General features: G+C 34.1%; 1 protein-coding gene and 1 long non-coding RNA gene across 2 annotated transcripts in view; one reads left to right on the top strand and one right to left on the bottom strand.

The window, feature by feature from the left end:
- Window positions 1-16,417, bottom strand: part of LOC135844111 (LIM/homeobox protein Lhx9-like) — a 126,849-nt gene extending 110,432 nt beyond the window's left edge. Inside the window, exons 1-2 of the mRNA XM_065362222.1 lie at window positions 15,832-16,417; window positions 11,275-11,483 (exon numbers count right to left, since the gene is read on the bottom strand). Coding sequence (XP_065218294.1) covers window positions 11,275-11,322 — 48 coding nt within the window. The 5' untranslated portion in view covers window positions 11,323-11,483; window positions 15,832-16,417. The remainder of the gene's footprint in view (window positions 1-11,274; window positions 11,484-15,831) is intronic.
- LOC135844115 (uncharacterized) overlaps window positions 1-20,635 on the top strand; it is a 203,422-nt gene that overhangs the window by 12,152 nt on the left and 170,635 nt on the right. The gene's annotated exons all lie outside the window — the stretch shown is intronic.

The following is a 20,635-nucleotide window of genomic DNA, read 5'->3' as shown; positions in this document are numbered from 1 at the left end:
CTGCGTGAAAATATGATGTAAGAAGTTGCACGCATCGTACGCGATGACGAGTGTAGAGAATTGGTTCGTGTGCTTGGGTATGGATTCACGCAGGAGAACGAGATCGACGATCCAAAAAATTGATTTATAATTCTCGAATTTATTTTCTTACTTATTCGTATTCTCTCGTATGATCAAAATGGAATATATTTATAAACACCTACCGAACGAACGAAGGGGTAAGGAGGAAGTGTTGCGAAACGCTAGCTTAAGGTTAAATAGATTCGTCTTATACCTACCTAGGTATATTCGAGCTAACTCGGTTGAAATTTAAAATCAGTTCAATGTTCGCTAAATTTTCGCTACGTTTAATTTAAGGTTTCGGGATATGTTGTATTTTTTTTACCTTTTTTTTGGCCAGTTGGCGATCTAAGAAAACGACAACGAAACGATTTAATAATATGCAAACACGAGATGCGAATGTTTCAACGATATGCAAATAAGTTGTTAGCCACCGTGTACTTTTAATTACTCGAGGTGCTCTGGCTGCCTGCTCAGTGCGTCAGAAGTGTAATCAGCTGCTCGTGGTTTTTGGAAGACCATTTTTGTTCGAGTATGTCTGATAGTGATGAAGTTGGGTAGGAGACTTGGGATTGGTATGGGTCAGACTCGGACTGAATTTCGAAGAAGAGTATGAAAGTAGACGGATCTCGAGGATTAATCTATGACGATCTGTGCGGGTACGTGTTTGGAATTTTTATTACGATCACCACCCGAGACCATACGAGAGAGAGAGAGAAAGAAATGCACCTCGATATGTGAGAATGCGAGTCGACTGTGCTGAAAGAGGTCGAAACTGTGCCCAAAAAATTGCACATTGCCAGCAACGAATCGAATATACTGACAATAAGGAAGCTATAACAGTGGCGAAAGAGAACAGCTCATCTGCCGAAAGAATTTTTTTTATATAATTTAATTAATACGATATATGGTTTTAAAAAAAGTATCATATTTTACGATCGAACACGCCAACAACAACAACAACAACAACAACCGGTGGTACACGTTTCCTGGTCTTCGCCTACCTTTACCTTATTATACATACATGTGTTTTAAATGACGAATTTGACGTTAATATTGGAATCCGCCATCTCTTATCTCAGTATCGTATCGCGATATCGCCGCCGATCGAACAATATATTATATTGGAAGATTTTTCAATATTTTTTTTTATTTTTTCGCGCTCGTGTAATATTATAATATTATATGATATAGCTGCAGAAACAATAATTAAAGACTAACTGGTTTTTGTGCGCGACGATGACGACCGTAATATACCCTCACATCATCACACAGATCACACTCATTAGAGAGAAAAAAATTAACATATTTATCGAAACGTCGTCATCATCTTGGGTTTACGATGCGGTGGTGATGATGATGATGGTGTTCGCGTGTGTCTGGGCCTGGCCTATGGCCTATGGGATGTCTTCAGCTCAGCTCAGCTCGACTGCAGAAGTGTTGTCGTATGTATAAGTGGCGATTATTTTTCCAAAATGTACTATTTCCCGTCCTTTATCTATACACGAGACCCTTTCGATGAACGATGAATTGGGTCAAATAGGATTATTTTTATTATATTTTAGACGCATATCTCGCATATGTTTTTTTTCTCCTTCTTCTTCTTCGTGTGTATGGGTATGGTCGTTTGATCGAGTGCGTTTTTATTCATTTTTTTTTCTTGTGGTGGGTTCGAGAGTCGAAAAAATATATGAGTATGTTATAAATGCTGGAGTATTACGAAGAATGTTGCCTTTCTCTCCCTGTCCCTTGTTGTTGTGTTGGGTATTGAGCTGAGCGGCGGCGGTATATAGTCAAACTGTTTTTTTTTCTACTACTATTCTATGTACCGGAAATGTAACGGCGTTATGTAACCGCAAACTAACATGTGCACGAAATGCTAGGTCATTACATGTTAGCAATCGTAAAATATGTTCCGCGGATGCGTTCTATTTAAAAAAATCCGCGTACATGGTGCCCTTCATTAGGTATAGAGACTAGACTGTGTGGATGAGAAGTGAACTTGAATAAGGGATCGGTTTGGGGAAATGTGTGGCTTGTGGGTGGTGGGCATTTTGGAGATGGAATTTGGGTGAGGGAAAGGAGGGGAATTTTGGAGAAAAGAGGAAGAAAATGAGATTGGTGGAATTTGTTGAAGGGTTTGGGAAAATTTGTTCTCTTAAGAGATCAAACAAACAGAAAATTGGGCGAAAAATTCGTAATGTTGCATATTTTTGAAATATTTACTTCTGTCTTTTTTTTCGGTTGTGTAGAAGCTATTTTTGTTTGAAAAAATCGTCTTCTTAATGATAAATTTCATGGGAAAAATTCTCACTACGTAAGAGGTATTTTTTAAATTGAATTTTCAGACGTAGGAGTTTAAATCAGAAATGCTTGCTGTTTCCCTGTGTTCTCAAATTTCAACTTTTACAATAGGTTTTTTGTGGAAGAATTTTGAGTTTTTTCCTCTTCTTCTGTTTCGCCTTTCTTTCTCTCTATTTTACAAAAAACAACGTGATTTTCGGAGAATTTCTTCAGTTTCTTTTTTCTTCCTTTTATCCCTCTTGAAATGAACATACCTAATTTTTGGAAAAAAATTTGAAAAATTGTTTGTAAATCATTTTTCTAGAGAGAAGAGTGAGGTAGGTCATGAGGTTATTGGACTTTTTAAAAGAAAATTTCACTATTTTCCTCTTGAAATTGAGCATAATTTCCAGGAAAATTTCAAGTTTTCGTGAATAATTTTTTCGAGGTCAGAAGGAGTAAAGAAGAAGGGAAAGCTGAGGCCTTTTTTGAAGATTTCTCGAGAACTTCGGATTTTTTCCCTTCCCCCTTCCCCTCTTTTTCTATCTCTAAAAATCAAGTTTTCAGTAAAATTTCAAAAGGAGTTCTTGAATATTTTATAAGGTCCGGGGGGTGGGTGGGGTTGACAGGACAGAGGAGTCAGGGTGTCCACATATCTGGAAAACCTGGAAAAGTCAGGGAATTTGGTCGGTCTGGACTCAAAATTCCTGGAATTTTGAAAAAACGATCAATTGCAAATTTTGGATGAGGACCTGTGATAAAAGAAAAACATTATTTTTTACTTCTCGAAACACAAATTTTCAAAAGCTTTCGCCCTCGCTTTCGCCCTTGCTTCGCTCGGGCTTATTTTCTTTTCTTTTTCAAAGACATGATGAAAATTTCTAGATTATAAAAATCATGTTTTAAAGCCAAAAAATGAACTAGTGAAAAAAAAATATTGTTTTTATGCATCTCGAAATACTTTACAAAAGCTTTTGCCCTCGTTTGAGCCTGTTTTCTTTTTCAAAATAAACTTCTTTCAAAAAAAAATCTATCATTTAAATTCTAAATTTTGAAAGCCAAAAAAAACCTACTCGTCCTCACATAAAAAACCTCGTTCTGATGCCTCTCGAAATGCAAATTTTGAGATGCTTTCGCCCTCGCTTCGCTCAAGCCTGTTCTATTTTCTTTTTCAAAAGTAACTTCCTTCAAAAAAACATCATTCCAGTATTAAAATTTAAAAAACAAAAAATAAACTCTTCGCATTTAAAAAAAAAAAATCGTTTTTAGGCATCTCGAAATGAAAATTTTCGCACTCTCTTCGCTTGGGCCAATTTGTTTCTCCTTTTTAAATATAAACAAATTTCACATTTTGAGGCTTCCAAAAATCCAAAAAAGAAAAGAAAAATTTTCATAAGTCATATGTATGAATATTGTATCAATTGGCCAAACTTGATGCATGTTTTATTTATTTATTTTTTTTTAATATAAAAATTTAATAATCAAAGTTAAGCTGTTTTTTTATATCCGTATCCTGCAGTTCGAAGAGAAGCCTATGAAAAAAAAATTACACACCCCCCCCCCCACCCCAAAAAAACTTCTTTAATTCAAGTATGGGGTAAGAATAGAAAATTGTAAAAAATGGTCCGGAAAAATGGAAAAATTGGTCTGGAAAACCTGGAAAAGTCAGGGAAAATCTTTTCCAGAAATGAGTGGACACCCATTTTTTTCTTCCGCCTTCTCTCCTCTCCTTCTGAAAATGAGCAAAATTCTCAGAACAATCTTGAAAAATGTTCGTGAATAATTTTTTTTGAGGGAGAAGAGATAGGAAGGAAGCTCTGCACTCATTGTGAAAGATTTTTTGAAAATTTCGAATTTCTCTTCCTTATTTTCCTCTTATCTCTCCTAAAAATGAGCAAAATTTTCAGAAAATGCTTTAAAAATTATTCGAGGATAAATTTTTTGAGAGAAGAAGAAGGAAAGCTGTGGTCATTGTGGACAATTTTTTTCTGAGAAGAATTTTCAAATTCGTTTTCTTTCCCTCCTCCCTCTCTGAAAATGAGCTTGATAATTCTCAGAAGCATTTTTGAAATTTTTTGCGAATTTATTATTGAAATTTCTGAAGTGTTTTTTTTTTAAAAGGGAAGGTGGAGGTTGGAGGGGTAGGGAGGGATGTGAAAAATGGATCGAACTTATGGCAGGATTGAATTTTAAATTGCCAAAGTCGATTGCAACGATGTCTTCTGGAGCAATTTAAAATCACTGGAAAGAAATCAGTTTTTGTTGGAGATTCTGGATTGATTAAAAAATGGTGTATGAAATAATTCATCTATACAAAAATCGAAAAATGAACTTCAGAAGGTCAAAATTTGATCCAAAGGTGCGGATGAGATGACGTCTTTCATTGTGCAAAATTTCAGTTCAATCGCCAACACACGATCGCTTAAAAATCTTCAGTAGCCCCTTAAAATTCCAATTAGGCAAATACGAATGCATGTCACCTCTTCGAGTATAGGTACGCTTTATAGGCGAAGGTTCGTTCAGATACATAGAAGGAGAGGGGGAGGGGGAAGATCACTCATGTTCGTGACATTCTCTCGAGAGGCATTATTCGATTAGGTTTCAAAGTACAGAATAAACTCCCAGAAGGATTTCGTCGTTTTGTCTGGTAACCTGCAACCAATTCTTGCGAACGACTCGAATTTTTTTCGACCAAACGTCGGGTTTTCTCTTTGAAAACATAACAACAAATTTTTTCGCCTCGTAAACAAAAAAAGAGAACAAAAAAATTGAAAAATTCTACGCTCAACGATACTGTGATAACGATCAAAAAAATTCGTTTCATGCGTCACAGCTGTTTTTCTTCTACTGCAAAATTCTCTCCATCGAAACAATTCGCTTGTAATACCTAATTTTTCAGTTAATTATGCAGGGAAAAAAACGCATCTGCACGAAAAACATTTCCTCGTTTTGAATGTTTTTGAAAAACCTGTACACGTCTGTTTCGTCGAGAATCAAAATATTTCGTATATCTACTTTGGTATTCTTCGCAGCTCTAATTTCATACTTATATAACGTGATCTCGTTTCTTTTCGATTTCACTTTGATGGTACATATAAATGCTGCCTTTGATACTCTCTATACTCGTCGTCAAAGGTCCACGTATTATTACTAACGAGATATTTTTTCAACCATGAGATAACCTCTGGTGATAAGATAAAGATGCAATGTGCATATAGGTACTCGTACAACAAAATGTATCTCTCGAAAGCGTACTTTACCACCTTCGATCGTTTGAAAACAACATTCCTTCAAAGTTATAGTACATTACATATTTCATCTCGATGAAGTTTCAGATATAGTCTACAATTTGACGAGCACTTTGGTACATACAAAAATTCCCACACATAAATTTCATTTTCGCCAATCTATCTCTATATACAAACAGATATTTATCCTAAATACATCTTCATCTGTTTCTATAGTGCGTATTAGTTCATCGTGTACTATACATGAAGGCCACAAGTGCCAAATGACAATCCGTGTAACATTGTCACATTATGTTTTCAACGATCGACTCGAGATGACTGCACACAGACCAAGACCAAAGGGAGAGGCAACAGCTCTACTTTTTTTTTCACCATAAATTCCGACCCTATGGAGAAAAAAAAACATCACACACGTGAACACCATTTAATACCACACAACAAGACGCTTTATTACACCATGTACCCCAAATACGAACATATTACACGCTGCTTAAACGTATTATTAATTTTTAAATATAGATCAACGTGTCATTTTTTTACCACGCTGGTCTCTCCCTTTTGACACTTCCTGCGACATGATCGAGTCGGGTCGCGTTTTCTGCCCCCCCTCCCCCAAACCTACAAATCGAAAATTGATTACACACCGACACACAGTTCGATTTCATATAAAACGTCATCAAAAAAAAAACGAAACTGGTTCTCTTTCTTTAATATCACATAAACCTAAGTAACATCTAAATCCTGCGCGCGGAGACCTCGATCAACAAAAGGAATTAAGATCTCGCAAATAGGTATTTTATTCATATCTACGCCACAATATTTATTATAAATATGGTTCGCGCAATAAAATATGACAAATTATTAATATAACCAGCTTAATACACACTACACAGTCGTTAGCTGCTCGTTTATACCTATAAACGCCGACGACGGTTTGCCACAGCAGCCCAGCTCCTCGCCCCCCACTTGCCCCCGCACCACACTCAAAACCGAAAATGCCGGCTTCGCGAGTAAACAGGTTACGCGGCCGTCGTCGTCGTAGTCGTCGAGAGAGTATAATTTGTTCGTCGAAGATTGAAAAATTATATTAGCTGATTATTCAACTCGAACGTGTGTGTATCTGTAATTTTTATATTATGCTAAGGTAGCCTAACAGCTTCAAAACGACTGACGGTAGTTATATCCTGTCATATCGCGTACCCTTTAACTTTACTCTCTATACGGATGGTGTGAATGATCAATGAAACCATAGCTGGGTACTTAAGCTTGTCAGTGTGAGTTTAACTCTTTCAATATTTCTCTCACTACTCTAGCTCGGACACGACCTATAGGCCAATTCGCACGGTATTACACGGTAATTACCGCGTCATGTCGGGGTGTATTTGAACGTGCAACCGTTTATGCAGCCGTGAGCTGAATTTTGAGGAGAGGATCGATAATGCAAACTTGACGAGCGCACGCGATTTTGTGTAGTTTTACAATAATTTTATAGCGAGTTGTTTCTTAAAATGGATGATTTTGGAGTTTGTTTTTTGAAAATTTCACTTAAAAGGTACCTATAGATCTACTTGAGGGAAGAGTTTTGAAACAATCACGATGAGCTTTAATTCATAATAATGTGATCTGTGATCTGTGAAATCCATTTATTTTTTATTCGAGAGTGTCGAGAGGTGGGGTGGGGGGGGGGTTGTTGCCAAACATTGGCAAAGGCTACAGCGGTGATAAAATACTGGCAGAATAGCCTCCCATCTAGCGATGGTAAAGAGCTCATAATGAAAATATTCTACCATCTTTGAAAGGGGAGGAAGAGTCCAAAATATAGGATTTTCAGCTTTTTAGCTCGATGCTCGATCTCGAGTGTTTTCGGGTCAAATGAAAGGAAATTTGGACAGGTCAGCAAAGATGAATCCCAACTGTAGGTACAAATTTGACCATTTGAAAAAAAAATTCCTGCTGTTTCGACCTCTGAAATTGGTTTTTGGAATTTTGGAATTTTTAAAATGACCCTTCTCCCCTCCCTACCACCAAATATGAAGTTTAATTTTATTTATTTATTTATTTTTTGCAAATATTGATAAATGAAAAAGTGTTGGATTTTTTGCTCTAGGATACAACATAGTTGGGGAGCCCGTTTAAGGATCTATTGCACCCCCCCCCCCCGGTCGATCCTCCGAGACAACTTTTTTCTTACAGGGGGAGCCCTAAGGAACATTTCTAGCCCTTGTCCTAAAAAAAAAGTGGGCCTACTTACAAAATGGCGGCCATTTTGATTGACAGGTAAGCCGAAATCGCAGAATTTGCGTTCCAACATAGGACTAACATTAAATTTTTTAAACCGTACAAACGTGGATCGAAAGAGCAGGCAACAATTCATGACCTGTCAAAATTTCAAGAGCTAAAGTGCCTTTTTCGATTTTTGGTGAATTTTCAAAAATCAAATTACGGCCAAAATGTGAGAAAAAATCAAAATTATACCAAATTGACCTAGAAAGCTGAAATTTGGGATATACCCTACTTTGGACCTGCCAAATCGATTGGAAACTGTTTCAAACCGTTTTGAGCAGTTCTGGAGCTCCCAGCAGATTTTTGAATCTCGAAATTCCCACAAAATTTCATCAAAAATGAAGTTGGAAGCCGAAATTAATTCTGAAAAATGATTTCAATACGCTATGAAGTCGACTGCAGGTGAACTTCAAGTCATTTTGGAGCCTCCAGTAGATTTTTGAATCTCGAAATTCCCACAAATTTTCATCAAATGGAGTTGGAAAGCCGAAATTAATTCTGCAAACAAATTTCAATACGCTTTGAAGTCGACTGCAGGTGAATTTCAAGTCGTTTTGGAGCCTCTGGAAATTTTTTGAAAATTACTGGAGCCTCCAGTAGATTTTTGAAACTTGAATTTTCCCCAAAATTTCATTAAATGAGGTTACCAATCCGAAATTTACTCTGAAAACTAATTTCAATACGATAATATATTATGAAGTCGACTGCATGGTGGTTTCAAGTGGTTCTGAAGCTTCCAGCTATACTTTTTCGAAATTTCAATTCTCCTAAAAGCGCTTGAAACCTTTCAAAAAGTCACTGGAAGCTACAAAATTACGTGAACCCACGTGAAGTCGTCTTCAGAGGGTGTTAAAATTGGAGTAGGTACATAGTTAATTTCAGCTTTCCATCTCCATTTTGATGAAATTCTAGGAAAATGCCTAGTTTTAAAAATTTGCTGGAGGCTCCAGTGATTTTCAAAAAATTGCTGGAGACCCCAAAACGACTTGAAATTTACCTGCAGTCGACTTCATGGCGTATTGAAATCATTTTTCAGTATTAATTTCGGCTTCTAACTCCATTTGATGAAATTTTGTGAGAATTTCGAGTTTCAAAAATCTGCTGGAGGCTCCAGAACTGCTCAAAACGGTTTGAAACAGTTTCCAATCGATTTGGCAGGTCCGGGGGTCAGTTTCATAAAAACTTAGAAATCAGAATTTTCTCCATGTTAAAAGCTGAATAGAAAGCAAAGAGCCCCAAAAATTTTAAAAACTTCGAAAATTCACCTATTCAGACATACTTGATTTATGAATACTCTGATTGGGCCCATGAAAGACTTGAAACACCCTCGGAACAGAGATTTTATCGTTCTCCCTAATTTTTTCAATATTTTTTAGACGCCACACAATCTTTTTAGAACTGCTGAAAAAGTCATCAAAGACAAGAAAATGATTGATTATGAAAGAAAGATGCATTGATTTTTCAAATTTTGGAATCATTTCAAATCCTTCTTCTCTCCCTCCCAACTTCCTGCGATTCCCAAATTTTCCTGTGCCTTTTTCGGATCATCTATTTCAATTTTTGGTCAAAAAAATGTCGAACCAGGGAAATTCTTGCTGTCTTTAAAAATTTTAGCGCTCACGATTCTTCTCAAACGGTCTTCATGACACAAAAATATTCTCCGGGACTCTGGGCAAGATTATCATTTCTTTTTTTAGGTTTTTGGGTCGAAGAAAATGATGCTAAAATTTCCTAGAACCTAAACCGAAACGCTAATTTGTGAAATTCTCGAGCCATTTAACCCCCCTCCCCTTCCCTCCTCCTCAGATCATCTCGAAATCGGATCATGATATCTCGTCTTTATGATTGGAGTATTTATTTACTGGAATTTTCTTGTAAAATAAAATTTTGAAACGATTGAGCTATTGGAAACAATAAAATTAACTCCAACCACCCTTCTCCTTCCTCTCTCTCATCACGTCCTCTTAAAATACTTGGTAAAAATTAATAAAATTTTCACCCGAAAACTGATGAAAAAATTCCTACCCCCCCTCCACTTTTTCATGAGAAGGTATTTGATTTTTAGGAAATTTTGAAAATTGGAAAAATTGATCTGAAAAATTAAGAAAAATCACTGCTTTGAAAGATTGAAAAACTCTGTGTAATTTCCTTGATACTTTGGGCGATCATTTCCGACTGTATTTTCCAGATTTGAGATTGGTATCAAAATTCAAATACTACGACAGGAAATAGGCACGTTGTAAAACCAAAGCATTAAATTTTGCCATTTCCTCGTGCATTGGATAGGTATTAGGTACCCATATCCTAAAGTGGATTTAACTCTAGTCTGTGTTCCCGTGTGATTCAATATATAAAAGTCAGTCTTCGATAATTCGTCGAGATTATGGAAATATCAACCCCCAACGTGGTTTTAATATCTGTATACTCGTCTCAGTCTACTCTACACTGCACGAAATGATGGGAATATACCTATGTACCTATAGCTAGACCTACGAGTGGAACCAGTTTGAATATTATAGTGACTCGCGTTGTTGGTTTATTTTATTTCATTAAGAAGAGTATTTTTATGAATTCGTGGATATGCACGCGAAGTGATGAAGAAGACAACGAACGACCGAGCCAGCGATCGAGCGAGCGAGAGAGAGAGAGCGAAATGTTACTAGATTTATATTTATAAAATTGTCGATTTCACATCACATCCTCGATATAGGCCGGTGTGGCTGCCTGGCTGGTATCGCCGAGTAATTATAGAATCGAGTTGTACCCGTTACAGCATATGGTGCACAGTAGACGACCTTGTAGCCATAATAAGTGACAAAAAATTGAACTTTTTCACGCTACATTGTCAATTTTTCTCATTCTCTTCCGGTTTAGATAAAAAAAATTAAAAAAAAGGTTGTTTGGAATCCCATTGAGAAACTAGGTATTTGGTCGAGTGAATCAAGGTTGGGAAATTTGGTGGGTCGAGGATTTTTTTGGGTTGGGTTGGAAATCATGAATGATGGTTTGTTCAGTAGTGATGATTTTGGAGGGAAATGTCAATTTTTTCAGAGTTTTGTATTTTTGATTATTTTTTTTGTTTGGAAAAAAATTCCTCATTTTTTAATTTTCTAATTTTTAACGTGATTTTTGGCGATTTTTCCAGCTCGAAATTGAGGTTTTTTATTTTTGAAGAAGGAATCACATGATTTTTGTGATGAGTTCTTTTTTTGGATCGATCAAGGTGCCTTTTTATTTAGGTTTGATGCATTTTCAAAAAAAAAACGAAAAGGTTTATGAATTGATAGAGTAAATAGAAGCTTTCAGAATTGAGATAATTGGAAATTGTTTACACATATTGGCATAATACAAGCTAAATAATACGAAAATTTAATAATAGGCAGTATTTTGAATCACTCACCCAATGCATCCCCGGTTTAACCTGTGTTAAACCTTCATACACTCCCATCGGTGCTAATTGGACCGATTTGCTGTTTGAACTGTAATGGTTAATTTTTGCTGCAATTGGCTCGCAATGCAAACGACAATGACTTTAAAAAGACGTGTCCGATGTAGAGAACAGACGATACACTACGCGAACTCAGCATAAACACCATCTGCTAGCAGAAACTGAAATCAGCGAAACAGCACAGACACACAAACGATTACTGTACAATATACATACACATAGGTATAGGTATATAATGAAATTATAAAATTATACGTATGTAGCTGGAATTCAATAATTTCAATTCAATATTGCGAGGTTGTTTACTCGCCGACGACTAAAGAGAGTTTATACGTGTAATAATATTGCACGCTTATCGCAAAGCTATACACTACACATAGATTACATTTATAGGTTTATAGTACGATTGTGATTTGCAGATTAGATTCGTCAGCAGTATTTGAGTCGCGGATATCGTCATATGATAGCGAGTTCCTTGTTTATATTCTACCTTCCTTTGGTTTATTTTTTCCCCTAGTCAGTAGTTATAATCTTTATCGCTGTGAAAAAATGTCCGAATGATTAATAATTTTTCACGTTAACTAATCAGTTTAGCGACACATGAGACAGATATCATGATCGTGTTTCACCGTTCACGCGGTAGCCTGACTGCATTTGCTATGGATTTGACGTATTTGGCGATTTTATTTATAGTGATTTTTATTTTTTATACCGGATAGAGATGTAGGTGTTTGAAGAGAGCGTATTTACTATAGGAAAATGGTGCAAAAAATGTGATAATTTTTTGCACCAGTTGAAAAGCAAAATTTGAGAACTTGATGCTGAGTGATTGAATTTTTTTAAATGGAGGTGTTGAGGAAATTTTGTGTGCTCTGTTTTCTTGCTCATTGATCTCGATTGAGTCAAAAAGATTGAAGAAACTTTCCTTTTGTGGGATATTTTTGGAAAAATGATAAAAATTCCATCAAAATGATGCGATACTGATACTTGAAGAAAATAATAACATTAGTAAAATGATTGCAAAAAATTAAAAACATTTTACGTTTAGTTTAGAGAAAATTTGAATTTTTGAGGAAAAATAAGTTGAGTGACATTAGGAAATTTCAAAATTTGCAGTTCTTCTCAAACATTTTGAAAATGGAGTCTTGTAGGAAAAAATCTCGATAGAGAATTCAATTCCCTATAACTTTAATCTTCTTATTTTTTTTTTATTATTATTTTTTTTCATGAAAACCTTCGTTTAGTGCCCAGAGAGACTCTAAGTTTCGGACTTCCCACTTCAAATTTCAGAATTTGCAGGTTTTTTTTCAAATATTTCGAAAATGAAATCTCATAGAAAAAAATTAGTAGCACTTGGACGCTTAGAAATTCGATATTTAGTTCAATTTTAACTGTTATATACCTAATGTTTGTTGTGAAACTTTTCGTTCAACTCGTAAGAGCGTTTTCAAAGTTTCAATAAGCATCTCATTTCAAATTTCACAATTTGCATGTTTTTTCATACATCTTGAAAGCTGGGCTTGTATTCAGTTACTTTTTTCAAAATTTTTATTGCGAAAGTTACTACCAAAATTGTTAAAAAGTTTCGTTTTTTTCTTCAAAAATCGCCAAAAATTTTCATTTTTTTCACTAAAAATAATTTTAAAAAAACGTGTTTTTGCCTGAAAACGCTCAGAATTTTTGATCTTTGTCTACAATTGACATGAAGCCTGCTTTTCAACGAATTCATCAAAGCCTCATTTTCTGTCAAAATTATCAAAAAAGTCTCACCTTTGTCAAAATTACCAAAAAGTTGTAGGTATTCATCAAAAATTTATAAAAATCGTAGCTTTTTCGAAAAATGTTCAAAAAATCTCTTTTTTTCAAAAATTGTTCAAAACCATCGCTCTTTTCCAGAAATTGCCAAAAACTTTGTTTTTTTTTCGCAGTTTGTTGTAAAAATTGCTAGAAAGTTCTGCTTTTTGCTGTAATTGTCAAAGTCTTGCTTTTTAGGAAAAAATTGTCTACAATTTTTTTTTACAGAAATTACTCAAAAGTTCTGCATTTTTTCCAACAATTTCCAAAAATTTCAACTTTGTGCTGCAAACTGCCCAAAAATCTCTCTTTTTATCCAAAAATTACTAAAAAAAAAAAAAAAAAAAAAACTAAGAAGATTCGTTTTTTCAAACCCAATTTTTTGATGAAATTTTCAAAGTCTCTCTCGATTTCTTCGCCTTTTGCCAAAATTGCCAAAATAAGATCTCATTAGCTCGCTGAAAATTTCCAAAAAATTGTTGATTTCTTACAAAAATTTCCCAAAATTTTCACCGATTTTTTAAAATTTTTCTTAGTTTGATTTTTTTGCCTAAAATGTACAAAAAATCCTTGCCTTTTGCTAAAATTTCCTGAAGTATTGTTTTTTACCAAAAATTCACTAATAGTCTCGTTTTTTTTCTGAAAAGTTGCAAAAATCCAAAAATTGTTGAAGTTTTGATCGAGCTTTATTTTTAAATACTCCAATTGAAATGTTGTTTTTTTTTTCAATTTTTCTGCATTGGGATGTTTTGCTCACGGTTTTTAGCATTTTGGTTTGTTTTAAGTTATTTTTTTGAACTTTTTTGTTGATTGAAGCCACCTTTTTTTTCTAAAAAATTGAGTAGAAGCTCTGCGAAAATGAAACCTTTGAGAAAGAAATAATGACATGAGACGATTGAAAATTTAATTTTGTACAACTTTGTCTTTGTCATTTTTGTCGTAAATTTTGTGTTCAGAGTGTTTCAAAGTTTCAAGCTCCTCATTTTAAATTTTAGAATTTGTAGTTTTTTTTTTTTTTTTTTTTTTGAAAATATCTCAAAAATGAAACTCGCAGGAAAGAAAGATGATTGGAAATTTAATTGTATGCAATGTTGGTCCTTATCATAATTATTTGTCATGAAAATTTTTATTCAGTCTTTAGATCGTCTCCGAACTGTGATCAAATGTACATATATTTCTTTGCAGAAAAAATTACCAATTCATGAGAAGTTTTTTCAGTGAAAAAAAAACTTTTTTTGAGAAAAAAAACATGACTCAATTAAGTAGGTAGGTGCCTATATTTTGTTATAAGCGTGGCAATTTTGAAAACAAAAGTTCAAAAAGTAAAATATTGATGTTTGAGAAAATTCGTGCTTGAAAGATATGAAATGAGTTCAATTTTATTTGAAGCTAGAGAGGTTTGAAATTTTTTGGAATTAAATTCATGTTTTAATAATCTAATTTGGAAAACATGTCCATTGTCCAAAAAGCCTCAAAGTCACACTCTAATGATTTCTCACTTGTGTTCCACCGTTTTCTTGGCTTGACCTGAACAGAAAAAATAATCATTCCAAAAAAAGTAGGCTATGGTAAATTTTGAGGCGAAAAGAGAAATATCTCGACTCATTCTTGGTGTGAATTTTTTTTCAAATTTTGAATGAGTTGACTATTTTTTTTTCTCCAAAAGATTCCTTATTTTATTCAAAATATAGTGAAATTTTGCTGTATGGTTTGTCTAGCCCCCCCCCCCCCCCCATTGCCCATAATTGCGATCTCGTGTAAATTTTGCCCAAAGTTGAGGCTAAATAATTCGTATCCATTTATTTTTTGATGTGAAATGATCTGAATTTAGAAATATTCCATTTTTGAATCAACTTTGATAGGAATAGGTAGGTACCTCGAGTTTTTAAAAAAATAATTGCTCTAACTTCACACGAACTACAGGTAAGTTCACAGATGAAGAAACATACCCAATTTCAAGAATTATAATCTAGTTTTCAAATAATATTGCACACTTTTTCTCTCTAAAATGAGCGGATATATATTTTTTTATCAGTGAAAAACTGAGGAACTGACTTAGCTGTCGGCACGATTATTATAAACAATTTTTCATCATTCTCAGGAAGCAAAGCTGACTATATTCGGAGAAAATATCGATTTTTTGTTTATAGATAAGATGATCAGATATGTTTTATGGTCGATTTCAACGAACGATATCTGCAATACGGTGAGTTACCGGGTAAAAAATTGATAAGGCGGAATATAGCTGAATGCTGGAAGTTCTCAGTAGCAGCGATAAGATTATACTATAAACAATCTAATCTGTGTAGAAAAAAATGAAATATGTAAACAAGTACATATCTATACGAGTAGCTATATGAGTTGCAATGCTATTCAGATTTCAAAGTCAGTGATAATCTTGCTATAGACCTAAGAATTAGTCAATAAAAATGACATGCTGACGGAGCCAAGAACCAAGCAAGCTAAAATCTATTGTCGAGTAGATCCCATTCCCAAGATGAGATGATTTTGCTGCAGATGTGATGACACTTCAAGGCTTAAGTTAAGACATTATTAAAGCTATGAGGCCTGATCTTATATTTCTGCCAGCTAAACCATCTTGCATGGGACAATAAATTCATATCTATCGCTTATTCTACTGCTAAACCTTTATTACTTGAAAAAAGTTGATTTCTACGAGTTGTAATGATCGAATAACTTTGACTAGGTACTTACAAATTGTCCAAGAAGTGATCCTTTACGATGAACTGAACACAGGAAAAAGCAACATTTACGTTAAATTTATAAATAAATAGATAATATTAAAATTCAAATCAATACAATAAAACGAATAAACCGCAGTTGAACAAAATGCAAACTTCACGATGACCGAATATACTAATCAAACCATCGAATGTACAACAAAAAAAGAATACAGATTAGCAACCAAAAAAAAATTAAAAAAAAACACTGATACGTTATAATATTTAAATTAATCTCTTCGCAAGTCGCGATAACGAATTGAAATTTTATTTCGAAAAAAATTTACCAATAATTATACGGAAAATTACAATATTTGCGCCAAAAAAAGGTGCAAAAAAACCCGAGCTTTTGAAAACAAAAAAAAAGGGAGAAAAACGTACACAAAGGGGCAGTCTTAGCGTGGTACAGTGACCGAAACGCGCATGCTTAACGGATAAACTAAATCAACTCCGAAGACGGATACCAGATTATACAGCACACGAAGGTATAGGATAAAAATTATGGTACGCGGATCGCGGCGGCTCTACTATAGCATATACCTCTATAGCAGATTTAGCTTAGCAAGCTGCGATGTCAGAGTGACAAGGGCGCACTCTGGTTTCCATTGCAGGTAACTGAGCACCGGTAAAGAGTTGTAAAAAAGAGTAGGGAAAGGGCGTCGATTGTTGAAGAATACCAAGAAAAAGAGGGATCTGTTTGGGAGGAGCTGACTTGGCAGAAAGATGCTATAGAGGATGGACCAGCTTGAGAGGGGATCTGAAATAATGCAGGGGTAAGCTAGTTCACGTGCTCGTATATTGCAAGCTAACTCTATGTCATTTCGCTATTCGATACCGGATTGTCAGCGCAGATACGATGAGGTGGAGCAGATATCTGGCTTGGGATTGCCATCGACGTGGTGTCGTAAAAATACTCGTATGTACGTACATATGATGGGAATTTATGACGGATTTTTTAATGAAATTGGGCTAAGGATGGATTTGTGGATGGATGGGGTGGTTTTTTATGATTTTTGTAGGGGTGGAAGATGTGAAAATTTTATGGTGAATGGATAGGTTTAGACTGTATACATTTTTTTACGATGAATGAGATTCAATTTTTCACATATGAGGCTTCTTGATGTCTTCTGCGATAATATTTTTATGATTCTAACCCCTTTCTGTGGAATGTATATTAATAAAAAAGAGTTTATAATTTTGGATTTTCACACGCCTCCGATGTAGCTACCTGTATTTGTGCCTTTGGTCTTTCTTAATGGACTATGATAAGTATATATGAGGAGAGGAAGCTCTGTGGAACTGCACCAGGGTATAGGGATCCTACTGAAGCAACCCTGCTGTCTCACACAACGCAGCAGTATACCCAGTATACCCAAAACAGTTATATCTCTATCATTCTCTCGAAGGGATGGAGGAAGAAAAAAAACAACCAACTTGGTCTATAATTCAAACGATATCTTATTCGGTAATCTTCACGGTTAATTTATCGATTTTTATAAATTTCGACTTCCGTTGTTTTACTTTTACTTATACTTACTTGTCTCTTTTCTGGTACTGTAGATATAGGTATAGAAAATGTGTTGCGGTTGATATATAGATTATCTACCCTGGTGAGACCTGAGAGGGTGGCATGGTGCTCGACAAGAGTCGAGAGAAGGGTTTGATTAAGTCGTGTAGATTTTTAGTACATATATGTAGGTATAGAGCTATAGGTAGGTAGAGGTACGAGGTAGAGGTACTATAAATGCACAGGGTCGTGTTAGCTTCGGTGGTTTTTTTTATGAATGGGCTTTTGTGCAGGCCAAGCACTTGATTCGCTAATTGTTTACGTCATTCAGCCAGTGATTGCTGGAGAGCGTATTGTGCAGCGTATTGAATTGGTACGCGTGTTCAAGATGCAAGGGTTAGATGTTGGGAAATTTTTTGTTTTGCGAACGTGGGAATATAGAGAAATGAATGATTTTGTTTTGTTTTTTAGATTTTTGGGTCTTTTGTGTTTTGGTGTGTGGGTAGGATTTATGAAAATGAAGTGTTTGATGAGAGCATCAGTGAGCTTATTTGATATTTTATTGGATTATTAAGATGTGTTGATTTTGTCCTAAATCGGATTATTTTATAGGTATCAAGAAATACATAGAATTTTATGAAAATTTATGGAGTTTGATTCAGAAATTGTGACTTTTGATTTCGGTTGAGTATCGCTGCTCCTTGAATAGTTTCCATATATACTTAACTGAAATACATAGAGATGGATATTTTTCAACTTTCAAAATTATTTCTATATTTTGATCGTTGTTTTTGGTCTAAAATTTAGTGATTTAAAAACATTTTTACGAGTAAAGTTGAAGCCTCTACCTATTTTGATTTTACCCCATTTTTAGTTGACATTTTTTTTCTCTTATTTTATATCATCGATTTTCAGAGTAAAAGGGTTTTTTTGGGCTTGTTGTAAGGCGTGAAATTTCCTACCAATGGAGTCGTACTTGTACGTTTTTTTTAAGGAGCTCATAATAATAATTGAAATTGAAATTGAAATTGAAATTTATTAATTCATTAGGAATACAATGATGATCTCTAGAATACCTAATAATAATAATTTTCGAAACATTCTCGATTGATGAAGATGACAGTAAAACTTTTGGACTTGACGTAGAAATATCTCTAAAACTTGGATTCTGAATAAAAAAAGCACTGGTAGATAATTTTACTGCCTACAATTTTTTTTTTTTTTTTTTTCGTATGATGCTCATTTGGCTCAAGAAATGCATTAGGAATTATGTACTCTCAAAATACGAAAAATGAGAGAAAAATTCTCAACCAGAACATTAGTTTTTCAAAAAAAACGAAAAACCTCAATCGACAGAATTTTTTTGACCTTTTTTTCTCGTGAGTGTGAAGAATTATATCATTAATCGAAATTGACTATTTCATAACGCGTTTTCCATTTCAACCTGCAAATTGGTACATTTTTTTTGTCTTTTGTTGAAAGATATTTTTGAGTTGCACATATGATTGGACTACTCGTAGATCTTGATGAGATGATCATTAAATTATTTGATAGATTTGTAGTGAAAATAAATGCGAATGATGTACTGTACATAATTGGTTATAGGTTAGTTTTTACACTTTACAATTTTGAGCCTGGTGGTACGATTCTGCTCAATTTTATTGAGTTTATTTTGTTGATAGTGCGATTTTGCCATTTTTTTGTAAGTTCTTTTTGATACTTTCAATAAGAAACCATAAAAGTAATTAGAAAGGTCACAAGACGTGAACAAAACATTTCAATGATGTGAGAAAAAAAAATCACCAAAAAAAAAAACAACAGAACTTTTATTAAAAAATGTAAAAAAAACTCTTTTTGGAAATTACTGGCAGGTTTTCCAAATTTTTGACACATAAAAATGAAAATGTTGGCAATTTTTAGCAAAACAGGGAGATTTTGTCAATTTTACTCGTAGCAAAAAGCAGAGCATTTTTTGACAACTATTGGTTGGCAAAAAAGTCGAAACTTGAAAGCAACTTTTTTTTTAAAAATTGACTTTTTGGAATTTTATGCAAAAAAGTAAAATTTTGACAATTTTTAGCGTTTGTAGAAAAAATATAAATTTTTTTAGCAATTTGGTAAAAATCGAGAATTTTTTTCAATTTTTAACAAAGAGCAAGTTACTTACTACTAGAAAAATATGATATTTTTTTAAAATCAAAAATTGAAAATACTGCATTTTTTAGTGAAATGTTGACAAAATGCGAGACTTTGACAATTTTAGCAAAAAGTACAGGCATTTCTTGAGCAACAAAGCGAGACTTTGGGGCCAATTTTTGGAAAAAAGTGAAACATTTGAATTTTTTAAAAAACAAACGACAATTTTTAGCAAGAAAACAACACTTTTTGGGACTTGACATAAAACGAGACTTTTTGATGTACATTAAGCAGAAAGGGAAACTTCGACGACAATTTTAGCCAAAGTCAGCGCTTTGTGACTATAACGCTAAAAAAAGAAGTGTAAGTAAACAGTTGTAAAAAATTGAAAAAGGTGAATAATAAGCCCCGTTTTGGTAAAACCAAGACTTTCTGGCAATTTTTGACTCGAAAGTGAGAATGTTTGGCAATTTCTGTTGAAAAGGCGAGATTTTGACAATTTTAGCAAGAGGCAAAGTTCTTTTTAATTTAGCAATTTCCGTTGAAAAGCAAGACTTTTGAGCAATTTTCAAGATCGGAAAAAATTGAAATTTATGCAAAAAGCAAATATTTTTAGTAATTTTTAGCACAAAAGTGAAGCTTTTTGGCAATTTCTTATCAAAAAATAAGACTTTTAGGCGAATTTTAGCTTTTCTGGTAGAAATGTCTGTTTTTTTTAGCAATTAAAATGGAGACGAAAATTTTGGTCAATTTGTGAAAAACAGGGAACCTTTTGAATATTCTTGGCAAACAGTGATACTTTTTCACAATTTTTCTCGTTCTCAACTTTTCGATAAAAAGAGACTTTTTTAAAAAAAACTGCCAGCAAAAAGTAAGCCCCAGACAATTTTGTCAAAAAATCGAGGCTTTTTGGAAATTTTTTGGCTTTTTCAAGTAAAGCCAAATTTTTAGCTTTTTGGTAAGCGAGGCAAGAATTTTTGTCAATTTTTGACAAACAAAAAAACTTTCTGGAAATTACCGCTTACTTCTTTGCAATTTTTCTCGAAAAAGTTGTACCCATTTTTTTGTCACGTTTTGTTAAAAATTTGACTTAAAAAAAAACTATCAGCAAAAAGTAAGCTGTTAACAATTTTTG

Source organism: Planococcus citri, chromosome 4, assembly GCF_950023065.1.
Source record: "Planococcus citri chromosome 4, ihPlaCitr1.1, whole genome shotgun sequence".
NCBI classification, from domain to species: Eukaryota; Metazoa; Arthropoda; class Insecta; order Hemiptera; family Pseudococcidae; genus Planococcus; species Planococcus citri.
This window is presented reverse-complemented; position numbering and strand designations above follow the sequence as displayed.